Source organism: Exophiala xenobiotica (genome assembly GCF_000835505.1).
Source record: "Exophiala xenobiotica strain CBS 118157 unplaced genomic scaffold supercont1.3, whole genome shotgun sequence".
Lineage (NCBI taxonomy): Eukaryota > Fungi > Ascomycota > Eurotiomycetes > Chaetothyriales > Herpotrichiellaceae > Exophiala > Exophiala xenobiotica.
This window is the reverse complement of record NW_013562492.1, coordinates 1,173,868-1,185,678: the sequence shown is the minus strand read 5'-3', so window position 1 is coordinate 1,185,678 and position 11,811 is coordinate 1,173,868. Positions and strand designations below refer to the sequence as shown.

The 11,811-nt window shown below is 52.8% G+C and overlaps 5 protein-coding genes across 6 annotated transcripts; 3 read left to right on the top strand and 2 right to left on the bottom strand.

Moving 5' to 3' along the window:
- The first annotated feature begins 52 nt into the window (after positions 1-52).
- PV05_04644 lies at positions 53-2,667 on the top strand. Of its 2 annotated transcripts, XM_013461067.1 has the most exons (4): positions 53-660; positions 711-1,007; positions 1,062-1,682; positions 1,740-2,667. In XM_013461067.1, the coding sequence occupies exons 1-4, from the start codon at positions 633-635 to the stop codon at positions 2,564-2,566; spliced, it is 1,773 nt and encodes a 590-aa protein (XP_013316521.1). In that variant the 5' UTR covers positions 53-632; the 3' UTR covers positions 2,567-2,667. The 2 variants fall into 2 exon arrangements, with proteins under 2 accessions (XP_013316521.1, XP_013316520.1); XM_013461066.1 differs by having other exon boundaries at positions 1,062-2,667.
- A 216-nt stretch (positions 2,668-2,883) lies between these two features.
- Positions 2,884-4,897, top strand: PV05_04643 (uncharacterized protein). Its single transcript, XM_013461065.1, has 2 exons — positions 2,884-3,371; positions 3,422-4,897. Exons 1-2 carry the CDS (start codon positions 2,907-2,909, stop codon positions 4,649-4,651), a joined length of 1,695 nt encoding a protein of 564 aa, XP_013316519.1. The 5' UTR covers positions 2,884-2,906; the 3' UTR covers positions 4,652-4,897.
- PV05_04642 (uncharacterized protein) lies at positions 4,867-8,198 on the bottom strand. The gene has a single exon (XM_013461064.1). It carries the CDS (start codon positions 7,938-7,940, stop codon positions 5,649-5,651), a length of 2,292 nt encoding a protein of 763 aa, XP_013316518.1. The 5' UTR covers positions 7,941-8,198; the 3' UTR covers positions 4,867-5,648.
- PV05_04641 (uncharacterized protein) lies at positions 8,132-10,685 on the top strand. Its single transcript, XM_013461063.1, has one exon. The coding sequence runs from the start codon at positions 8,260-8,262 to the stop codon at positions 10,351-10,353; it is 2,094 nt and encodes a 697-aa protein (XP_013316517.1). The 5' UTR covers positions 8,132-8,259; the 3' UTR covers positions 10,354-10,685.
- Positions 10,664-11,705, bottom strand: PV05_04640 (uncharacterized protein). The gene is made up of 5 exons (XM_013461062.1): positions 11,688-11,705; positions 11,490-11,599; positions 11,270-11,334; positions 11,123-11,194; positions 10,664-10,904 (listed from the first exon to the last, which is right to left on the bottom strand). The coding sequence occupies exons 2-5, from the start codon at positions 11,521-11,523 to the stop codon at positions 10,806-10,808; spliced, it is 270 nt and encodes an 89-aa protein (XP_013316516.1). The 5' UTR covers positions 11,524-11,599; positions 11,688-11,705; the 3' UTR covers positions 10,664-10,805.
- Between the last annotated feature and the right edge of the window lie 106 nt (positions 11,706-11,811).

Below are 11,811 nucleotides of genomic sequence, written 5' to 3'. Positions count from 1 at the left end.
AGGGTGGCGACTAAGTTAGCGACGATATTTCCCGTCGACGTCGTCGTCCCCACCCGGTCGACCTTGAATTTTTATCATCTCTGACCATCGAATCCCCGGTCTCTACATCAGTGTCTGAGGTTCTAGCCTTTCTATATATCGCTGCAGGTTGGCTTGTGTCGTTGCGAACCGAGACGAGCTTACGGACATCCACTCGGCGTGCAGGATTTGCTCGCTTCCAGCGGCATCTTTAGCTTGGAAAGCGAGTCCAATCGTCTACGCTGTGTCCGATACGATATCAGCGAGCGCCACTTCGAGTTAGATGCTTGTTGCCAACTTGAGCACACCTGCAAGCGCAACTGTGGCCCTTGACCAGCTCTGACCTCTACGCCTCTCCACACGGCCACCCAGAGCGTTGAACTCGAACGCAGATCATCCTTGCTATTCACGGCGCGCATCCAATCCCATCCTTGTCACATTCGGATTGGCTAGGGGGACAGCCTTCCGGTACAGGGAGCTACCGCTGGTAGTCGGAGCGGAGAACTATTAAAGCACTCTCCCACCCCATGGTCTGGCAGGAGGCCAGCGTCTTTTAGGGCTGCTCGGCGCACACAGGCTTCTTGCCTTGTGCTTCTCCTTGACTTGCCGTCGAGATGGAGACCGTGTTCATTACCATTCATGGTACGTCTTCCGCATTCCTCTGTCTCCTAATGGTTGGCTAAAGTCTGCAGATTTATCTCGCGATGCTCGCATCAAGTACTGTTCGGACTCTGTTGAGGACATCCTCGGATACCTGCCCCATGAAGTCGTTGGCAGGTCGTGCTGGGAGTATTTCCATCCCGAGGAAATACCCTTTGCCCGCGAGATCCATGACCGTGGCATCGAACTGGATAAGGCGGCTGTTATGAACTACGCCCGGATCAGGCACAGAAATGGCGAATGGATCGGCTGTGAATGCGTCTTCACAGTTGTCCATGATGTCCTTGTTGCCAGTACCGCCATTTACAGAAGAGGGCCCAAGGCTCGTCGTACGCAAATACCCATCTTTCTCTGAAATCTTCCTAGGACTGACGGTCTTGCAGAAAGGGCTCTGGATGGGGCTGGCATACGGCGCATATTCTCTTCCTCCCCTCGAGATCCCCGTTACCACATGTTGTCGTACTTATCCAACAAGTTCTATCAAGAGCCAGCTGCCCACCACCCTGAACCTCGAGCTGCATTGTTCCTCAATCGCTTCACCCGAACCTCAACCATCATGTATGCCACGAGTGGAGTGTCAACCATTCTGGGTCTGGAGCCAGAGGAGATCATCGGCAAGAGTTTCTACTATTGCATTCAGGAGAACTGTCTGCCAGACGCCATCAAGTGCCTTGAAAGCGCAAAAGCTAATGACTCCATTGCATATTTGAGGTTCTGGTATCGAGATCCCTTGCAACAACGAAGCAGAGCACATTCCGAGGCCTTGCCAGAAGACGGGAGTGACGAAGATGAAGAGGGCGGTGTCCCCCTTGGTGGTAGTGGACGCTCCGACGCGAGCGTTTCGATGACAGACGCTTCGACACCACGACCCGCTGAGGCTCCGGCTGCTGCTCTTGATAGTGCTGGGCCACGTACTTCGGGCCAGGTCACCCCACCACAAGACGCAGATCAATTTTCTACACAGCCACGACTGTCTGAGCCCCATTTAGCACGTGTGGCTGACGGTGAGGCCCATAGGACGACCTCTGACAACAGCACGTATACTGAAGGAAATTATACAGATACCGTTTTCGACCGTCAAGACTCAAACAGACGAGAGTCGTCTCAGACGCCACCTGAAGACCTTCAGCCCGAACCCTTAGAAATTGAAGCTGTGGTCTCCTGCACGTCCGATGGACTTGTCGTCATCCTACGCAAAGCAAGACCTCTGGTGCCTCACAGTCTCGGCGCTACGGAAGCACCTTACTACGCTAACGGGCTTTTCGCCTCCCCTTGGGCACCTGAACCGGTCATGCCACCTACCATGGAACAGACCACTGTTGCTCCTTTTGCGTCATTTCCCACTGTCGCAGCGACCGACAACGTTGACACTGGCTTCATGGCTGCAATCAGAGACGTGGCGGTCTTCGCTTGGTCGCTCACTGGTATCAATGGTTCTCTGGCGCAGTACGCCCGTGGCCATGCCAGTGCAGATGCTCTGCCTCCCGATGGTCTGCCTATCTGGGATCCAAATGCTGAGGTCGATGAACGAACTAATGAGCTCTACAATGGCTTCCTGGGAAGTGCTCATCGACCGTTTGATGGGCTGGGTGAGGCTGGTACACTGCGAAAAGAAGAATCAGGCAGCAGCGAGGATGAGGTTGTCTGGAAGCGTACTCCGACAATGCAACCTTGGAGGCGACCTAAGAGAAGAGCACATGATGACGCCTTTGGCGGTGATGAGCATGATGGCATGGATGGCGCAACTGAAGATGGCGGCCGAAAAAGGGCGATAAGGTCGCATGCGGGTTCTGCGACTGGATCTTCCACAAGCTCCGGATCGGGCTCTGGCTCTGGCTCTGGGTCAGCAGAAGGATCAGGAGCCGGGTCTGCCACTGGTTCTCTCTGATGATCCCTTTCTAGTGGTATACTTTTTACGCTGCAAGGACAAAAGATGTGGAGGATTTTCTTTTCCACGATGTTATGAAGCATGCGATTACTATTGCTAGGTCTATTAGAAATAAAAAATCATCCGCTGGACTCAGGACCCGCTGCGAAGCATAAACTCTGATACAGTCGGCCCCGGCTATGCTGGAGGCTGTCTGCACTGTCAGTGACTGTCCATGCTCGCCATGGAGGACGTACCTCATACAGCCTCACGTGATCGCCCTATCCGCCGTACTCTGGGGGTTCATTCTCATGCACGTGATCTCGCGCCTCATTCGTGGCGTGTCCTGCAGGCACTGTTCATGTCGACTTTCACACAATACTCTCAAGGACTGTCTCAGACATTAGCCAGAACCTCAAACTCAATTCTGCCTCATGCGCTCAAGATGCCTCTGGTCGAGCTGCGAAACAAACGCCTAAACGGCGTCAATCAATATTTGCAGAATCGCGAGGTGGGAGGTGCCCAACCGGAACCAGAGAAGCGTTCTCTTACGCCGCAGCCTCAGCGAGAGCGGTCAAAGCAGCGTGCCAACGATACTGTCGAATACAAGCCACGGGCTAGTAGTCGGGATGCCGTTGGTGGCAAGCAAGGGAACATGCCACGGCCAGATTTTATCAAAGGTTTGAAAGTGGCTGTTCCAGATACAATTGCAAAGGCCAAGGCAGATCCAACGCAGCCAACTCACCACCACAGTTCTGATATTGTTCCAAGCACCGTGCAGCACAAGACATCTCGGACCGATCCCCGTGCTGAGGGACACCATGAAGTGAGACCCTGTGTATGCCTATGGCCGGTCAAGAATGTTGACTCTTCCAGCTTATCGGCAGTGCCTTCGATGACACCCAAAGCATCCACTTCGATGACTCGACCAGTATTGCGGATGGTCAAGAGACCCAGGTGAACCTAGGTTTCGGCTTCGACCCACAGGATGGACCACCTCCATACCAGCGACCCATCCCTTACAAGCAACATACCGTGGCATCGAAGAATATCCAGCAATCGTACAGTAATCTGGTGGGACCAGGTTGGCAAACGCAGGTCGATCATGAAAGAGTTCGGCGAGGCGAAGCACCAAAATATGGCACACGTTTCGATGAACATACAAAGGACAGTGTCCTGACAAGTGAGGCACTTGACGATGGTTACGAGCCAGACGGCGAGTTTGCTGAAGATGAACCTAATACATGGGATACCCCGTCACGTACAAGAGTGGTGCCTGAGGAACATCATGCGTCTCAGGAGTTCATCAAGCATGAATCTCAGCAGATCGTGCCCGAGGGCCGGGTCAACCCTCCCCTTCCACATCAGAGCCGACCATTGGGCGAAGTTCCTGTTAATATCAACGGGGAGATTCCTCACCAGAAGCACAAGACTCGTTTCCAGGTGCCACAGAAGCAGTTCACTATCAACAATTCTGCCGAGTTACCGGAAGCCAGTGGATCTGCTGATATCTCACAACACCCTCGGCAGCCAAATATCCAACCGCCACCATTCTCCTCAAAAGTCTCTTCATACCACGAATCCTCCTCAGAAGAAGACCACGCTCAGTCAACTGCCGCCCCTACTTCACCAGGCCCTCCGAGCAAACGACCACGCGAGGAGGATCTGGACTTCGATCCCGAAACGCTCACCGGAAAGACCATGAAAGACATCGACGACATGCCCTTCACGACTGACCCGAGTGTTCCTCAACTCGAACCTGCCCTCGACATGAACGGCACGCCGATCAGTCTGGCCACCAAACTCACCAATTTGACCAAGATGCGCGAAGAAGATCAAAAGCTCTTGTTTAGATCTCTAACCGACAACGACCGCGAGCAGACTGCTTCATGGTTCCTGGAGAAATTCCAGGCCGATGTGCGGAAGTTGATGGATGTCAGACTAGAGCGCAGAAAAATCGCGTTGAAGTACGAATTGGAGGTTAAGAAGAGGTTTGAACGCGTCGAGACCAAGAAGAAGGATGTTGATGAGGAGTTGGCGGGTCTTAGGAAAGGCGGCGGCGAATTAATTGCCGGCAAGAGTATGGCGAAGGGCAGTGGTGGTTGAAATTCCGAGCGACTGGTCGAGACGGTCTGGATGGGTAGTGGGCGTTGCGTTGGGCAGTTCATGCTGTTTGTGGTTGTTGACTTACGAAAAGTAAGGTAATGATGCTATGAAAGATATGAACGAAACTGTTCACGAGGCAAGATGATTTCGATATGATACCCCTGTATAGTTATGAAATAGGTACTGAGTGCTCGGTAGACACAGACACAGACACCAAATTTGATATATACTTAAGCACTGTGGCACTGCAAGCCAGAGGTCAGGACGTTTAGATACAGATTGCGGTACAACACGTTCCTCAAGTAACCGGGCACAGAACTTCGGAATGAAAAGTGCAAGATTTGTATTTGTACTCGCCCGCAGCCCTGTCGGCGTCTACGTTACGCCAGTGGAGAGAGAGACAACCTGCATCAGGGGCATCATCAGGTACGGCCATTCGAGGTTATCACTGGTTCTGGTCTGGCCAGGTACTACTGAAGGTCAGAGCCTCGGAGCCAACTTGAGTTCAGTGCTCTGGCAGTGACGCTCAATGATAAGCAACACTAGGTACGTGAGCACTGCACCCGTGCGTTGCTCTGTATTGCTCTCTCCATCCCCTTCCTTCTCCCCTCAGGATTGGAGATTTCGTTTTCACTGAATGTGGATGCAGAGGAGCTGTGGCCGGGTCCCTCGATGCTTGCGCCTTTTCTTGGCCCTGCTGATGCTGCCTCCATATCCGCGGTCGACAATAGTCTTCGCAGTGACTTCATGCGGGTTTTTTGCGCATGTATTGCACCCCTCCGGGTCCCCTTGGGATAGTCGGAGTGATACCCAGAGCACTGGGATATGGTCGTAAAGCGCGCTGGCGCTAAACACTTCTCGGAGGTGCTCGTGGCATCAAAGATGTGGGCCGTTCTGGTTATGGCCCGGGCAAGCAAGTGTCTTCTCAAGCTCGTCGATACCGGTCCAACGGGTCGGACAACCCAAAGTCGCTGATTCCCGTTCGGGGTATCAATTCTCAGCTCTTTTCGTGATCACTACCCACGGTAGAGCCTTCAGTCTCGCCTTCGGCATGATCGGTAACGGCCTCGTCTTCAACGGCCCTTTGGACAAGCTTGCCCAGTACCCTGGCCAGGCGTTGATAGTCCGCCAGCAAATCCTGCACATCTCGAATCTTCAGCTCACTGGCATCTGTCACTGACATGAAGTGCGTTATTGGAGGTGCTGCCCTGATAATCGACAACTCCTCCTCGTTAGGAACACGGAGAGGAACTTTCCCCACTTCATGGCCATGTGCCTTCTTATTGCTCTCTTCTGATGCAGACTTAGTGTCGAGGACGATCGTTGGAGCCGACGTTGTAGGCGCTGCTGCAGGCGGCGAAGCAGATACACTGGTTCTGCTGCTAAATCGACCAAATGCTCCGCCAAACGCTGAACCTATATGATTGATCGGATTTAGACTTGTACCAAAATTCTTGACCGACTCCAAAGGATTGCTGCTCGATGGCTGAGCTCCTGGAGCAGCCGTCTTCTGTGGGTTGGCCAGCCCATTTGGCGGCGAGTTGGTGTGGGGTGCACCCAGTCCTACCCTCTTCCCACTTCCACTGCTCGTGACACTATCCACGCTTCGTTCCCGCGCCGTTGGTCTGCGGCCACCAAACAGCCCCAGCATCTTGTCTTCGGTCTTGGTAAGATTCGAAGGTATGGGTGTATGCTGACCGTCGTGGATAGAACTCGATTCGCTAAGAGCGTGGTCGTCCTCGTCTGGAGTCAGAGGTCGATTGACCAGTTGCCTTGCTTCGTCGAGCGTTTTCGGAACAATGACTTCCGCATTCGCGTCGTCGGTGCTGCGCTCTTTCAGCTTCCCCATCAGGAACTTGAAGCTGTTGTCCAGTGTGCTTGAGATGTTTTTGAACCCCTCTTCTGCGGTAGAGCGGACAGCTTCGTTTGCATTGCTTATTGGTTGCAGGAGATCAGAGAAGGTGCGTTGGTGCCTAGCGGCTGGAGCTGGAGTTGGCTTCTCTGGTAATGGCTTGATAATGGATGACGCTGGACTTGATTCGACATTTGTGCCAGTTGCGTTTGACATTGATGTTACTGTCGTCGGAGTAGAAGGTGGTGCTGTGCCGGGGAAGGCAGGGAAAACCTCCAGCTTGGTTGGATTTTCCACTTCTGCCTGTGCAGGAGCCTTCTTTGGTCCTTCAGGCAGTTCATCTGCTCTTAGACTCGTAAGATCAACATTCTCGAGGAAGCTGATAGCGGCTTCTAGATTCGTCAAGCAATATGCTGCCTCGCCGTCCATCTTCGGTGCTGCTCTGAAGCGTTGAATGAAATGTAGGTTGCTGATAATGTTTATGCCTTCGATGGGAGATGTAATCAAGGTGTAGATCAAGGTAGGCAGGATCTCGTCCGCGGACGATGAGGAAGGGTGTATAGTGTATAATGTGTCGACAATGGCTTTGTGGGTGGCGGTCAGATGTTGTAACTTGCCTAGTGGATAGTGTTCATCGTTCATCTTTGCAAGGCCTTCTCTCGCTGGTGCCAGCGAAGCTTGCACATCTTCAACCGTCTTTTCCGTTGCGGAATCCCACTCAATGCCCAGGTCTTTCAGCCCTATGCCTACTAATGACAGTGCTGCAGTTTTTGACCTCAGCTTCTCATCTCTGACTTCATCCAGCGTGCTCTTGTGTCTCCAGATTTTGTCGTATATCTTCTCGCAGACTCTCTTCTCCACCGCCTCTTCCAACAAAATCCTCTTGTATTCCAACAGTTTTCTCTGTTTTCGCTTTTCGGTGACTTCAGATGCCGTCAACATCTGGCGGGAGTTTGCTGACTTAGTTGGAGGAGCCAGGTTCGACCCTTTCGAAGGTGCAGGTGAGGACTCTCTGTGTATTCGAGACTTGAGGGCGGAGATGTGTATCGAGATGGCGCCAGATGCTCTTGCGTAGAATTCTTGGAATAGGTCGGCCAGTTGATCAATCGAGGGAGGCTCATTGTAGACTTTCACACTCAGAGATTCAACAAATCTGTCTGCCAGGCTTGCCAGTTCTATTGGTAGTTCGTCGAATCGATCTGGCAGGGTCTGGGACCTCCCAAGGTCCGGAGAAGGCGGCTCATTCTCTTCGTTGATAGGTTTCTCAAAGACATCATCTTTCTCCGGGGATTTCGAGGAGGTAAGGGAATGTACTGTGCTGGCTCTGCTTCTCCCCAGTGTAGGAGAAGGATGCTCAGGTTCATAACGGGCGAAGGACTTGGTAGAGACGACGGAAGGCCTCGATTTCATCGACCCTGTGGATGCGTTTCTAGACATGATGGCAACAGCACATCCGGCGAAGATTCGATCCAACCGAACTGGATGTGTCCAAGATCGAAGAGCCACTTGAAGCAGGACAAGTCAACTTGAAACAGTGGGACAGAGAAGCTTGGTGACCGTGCGTCAACATGGCCTGCCCATCAGCCTCCTGAGGCAGCCTTATTGATGTCAGAAGAGCATAGTTACTGATTGTTCACGAGGGATCAGTGCCTGACACCCGGGTCATCCGTGGAGGATTCGTTGTTGATGTTTCGCAGGCGACAGCGCATGTGATTGGATTCGTTGATGGTGGAGTTTGCGAGACGAGACACTCCGCATGTCACCATCGACGTCAACGCCTCCAGTCAACAGCATTCCACTTCTCTACGTTGCCATCATCCATTCACAAGACCGAGACAACATGAAGATTCGGAAATCGAAAGATCGGGCTTGCAACTCCCGCAGGAGAGTCACCGCAGGCATGCTCCTCTCATTCCTCGCCCTCGCATCCCAAGTCGACGCAGCCAAAGCCCCCGCCATCGACCCTTGGTATCCGCTGCCTGCGCCCAAACAACACAACACTCACGACTTTACATTAAGGCATATATTCCACCGCGGCACATATCAAGACCCAACCCTACACAAGCGATATGATTTCCGTCCTCAGGAGCCTTTGCTCGTCGCAGAGGAGCAGGATGGTCTGCGGCATCCGTTGGAGCAGCCGCCACACTTTACTGCAAGATCCGCCTCCGTGGAGATTGAGAGACTGGTCGACAGGCAGCCATACAATATAGAGCGCTATTTGGAATATGCTCGCTATACAGGTTCTCCAGCTGTCCTGGATGCCACGGACTGGACGATGGATGAAGTCAAAGGCCCCAACGTCTCCGATAAAGACACAGTCCTCAATCTTGCCATAATGGCAGCAGACGCATATGCAGAAATACCAGGCGAAGGAGACTGGCAAGATGTTGGCCAGGGGTACAATCGATCGACTGGATTTGGTTGGCGGGGGGATGGCCTGCGAGGTCACATCTTCGCCGATGAGGGTAATGAGACCGTCATTATCAGTCTGAAGGGTACTTCCCCGGCTGTATTCGATGGAGATGGAACAACCACCAGAGACAAACTTAACGACAATCTGTTCTTCAGTTGCTGTTGTGCCCAAGGTGGGCAGTATTTCTGGCGTCAAGTCTGCGATTGCTACGACAGCACATACACCTGCAATCAGACATGTCTTATGAGGGCTCTGAAAAGAGAAAACCGCTATTATCGCGCAGCAATCGACCTGTACACCAACGTCACCGAGTTATACGCTGACTCCAATGTCTGGCTTGTTGGGCATTCGCTGGGTGGCGCTGTGACCAGCCTTCTTGGCCTTACCTTTGGCCTTCCAACTGTCACTTTCGAAGCTCCAGGTGAGGACCTTGCGGCAAAACGTCTAGGTCTACCTTCGCCACCATCTTCAGATCCCCACAAACCTCGGACGAAGTATACTGGAGCATACCACTTTGGAAACACTGGCGACCCTGTATTCATGGGCACCTGCAACGGTGCAACGGCAACATGCACTCTCGGCGGCTATGCAATGGAATCGCAATGCCACACAGGGAAACAATGTGTTTACGACACCGTAAGCGACCTTGGCTGGCGCGTGGGTATCGGCAACCACAAAATCCGCAACGTCATTGAAAGCGTGATCAAAAAGTACGACGTAGTGCCCGAGTGCGAGCCCGATGATGAATGTGTCGACTGCTACAACTGGAAGTTCTTTGAAAGCAATGGATCCGCTTCGACAACAACAACGAGATCGGCCACCACGACTTCAACCCGTACGAGGACAACCACGTGCAAAACGCCAGGTTGGTGGGGCTGCCTGGACGAGACCTCGACAACCAGTAAAACCACGCCAGTAGTGACCACGACGTATACCACAACCACTTGTCTGTCACCGGGGTGGTTCGGCTGCAAGGAGACCTCCAACCTCACTCTAACCACGACGACAGCCCCGCCGACGGTTTCGGCTCCGACGACAACTATTCCCGTTTCAGCGACTTCGACGTCCTCATCTTGTGAGCATCCGGGGTGGTGGGGATGTCACGATCCGACGACGACGCGCAATCCAACTCCGTCCCCAACCTCGTCACAAACGCGGGCGACCAAAACCCGTGAGCCGCACACGTGTGCGACGCCGGGTCTCTTCTTCGGGTGCCACGATCGTCCGCGTCACACCGGTCCGAACGACGTCTCGACCATACCGACTACGGGAGTGATTACTGGTGCTCCGAGTCCCACTGCGAGCAGTGAGCAGCCTACGAGTACAAAGGCAGGGCACGGTGGGAAGAAGAAGCATAAGAGATGCAAGCATCCTGCCTTCTTTGGATTGATATGTTTGGACGGGTACGAGGAAGTCGAAATTCCTGAACTGTAGAGATGCAGATTACGAGATTCACGTTAATGTGTGGATGTGGTTATACTCGGCATATCAGCCGAACGAGGTTTAGTGTTTGTTTGTGGTCTTGCGGGCATTTAGCGTCTTGTGTTGCTTTGGGCGTCAGGTCGATATCAGGGCTTGGGGAGTTACGGGTGGGATTGTTACATTGCTTGTCAGCAACATACGAGAGCGACCAGCAGATTCACTCGTTAGTTTCGCGTTTGCCGGCTTCTTGAGGTAGATAGCTTCAAATGAGAGACAGTGCATACGGTTGAATGGTACTATTACACAAGCATGCCATTCGTCTGGTGTCAATGCATATCATTTCGTATCAGTCAAGAGTTGTATGATTAAACCTCCATCGTGCTACAGCTTTAGTAGTGGTACTCTGATCCTGGCCAGCAGTCCTTATCCTTTCAGTGCACAGCCAATTGCCGTGGACTTGACAATTACAACCCCAGAGGATTATCCCCAGTCTGCTTCTTTCCGCCAATGCTATCTGTCGTGCCTTTGGCCGTGTCGCCCACGGATTTGGTAGTGTTGCCGAGCTATATAATGCATCGCGGGTAAGTTAGCCAATGTCCTACAGGGAATTAAAGTTTGTTTCGATGCCTTGCTCTTGCCCTCGTCCTCGTCCTCGCGCTGTGTCATTGTCGGGTCGTCCAAGAACAAATACAAAATGATTGTGCTGTGTGACAGGGTGCACTTCTGAGAAGGGTGGAGACCAAGACACAAAGAATGGGAAGAAGACGTATGAGGAACGTACCCCTTCAGTCGCGCCGCCGACGGTTTTGCCGACACCCTGGCCCACGCCCGAGACGGTGTTGCCGACCGTGTCCTAGGTGCTTGGTCAGTATACTGTAGATGCGTCTGCATGCCCAAGACCCGGGGGGAAGGAAGGAAAGAAACGCACAGTGACGCCGCCGACGGTGTTTCCTACGGTGTCAGTGACGCCGCCGAGGATGCCGCCTAAACCGCCTGACGAGTTAGTTTGTGAATTTGATCGTGGTGCCTGGTTCTTCGAGTCAAAGAAGGGAGGAGGATAAGGAGGATGCATTGACAAGGACGACTTGTTGGCGAGTGTGTAAGGGGTCACTAGTGGCCCGAAGGCATAACATGGGGAGGGGACGTACCGCCGCCTTGCTTCTTCTGTTGTTCCTCAGACATGTTGTGATGATGGCGTACTAGTAACTTGACTTAGAGTGCTGTGGTAGTAGTACTTGACGTGACTGGGATCAGGTACCTAGGTTCAATTGTTCAATTACGAAGCAAGTACGAAAAGCAGATCAGAAGCGGTGTGTGGTGGCTGGAACGTAACAGGTTATATATACCTTTGGTCTAGACTTCATACTGTGTAGTTCCAAGGCACAAAGGCGGGCTGAAAGAAGGCGGATGGCTTCATCGCGGGCAACAAGACTGTGAATGGTGAATGGTGAACGAAAGGGTTGACGTCAA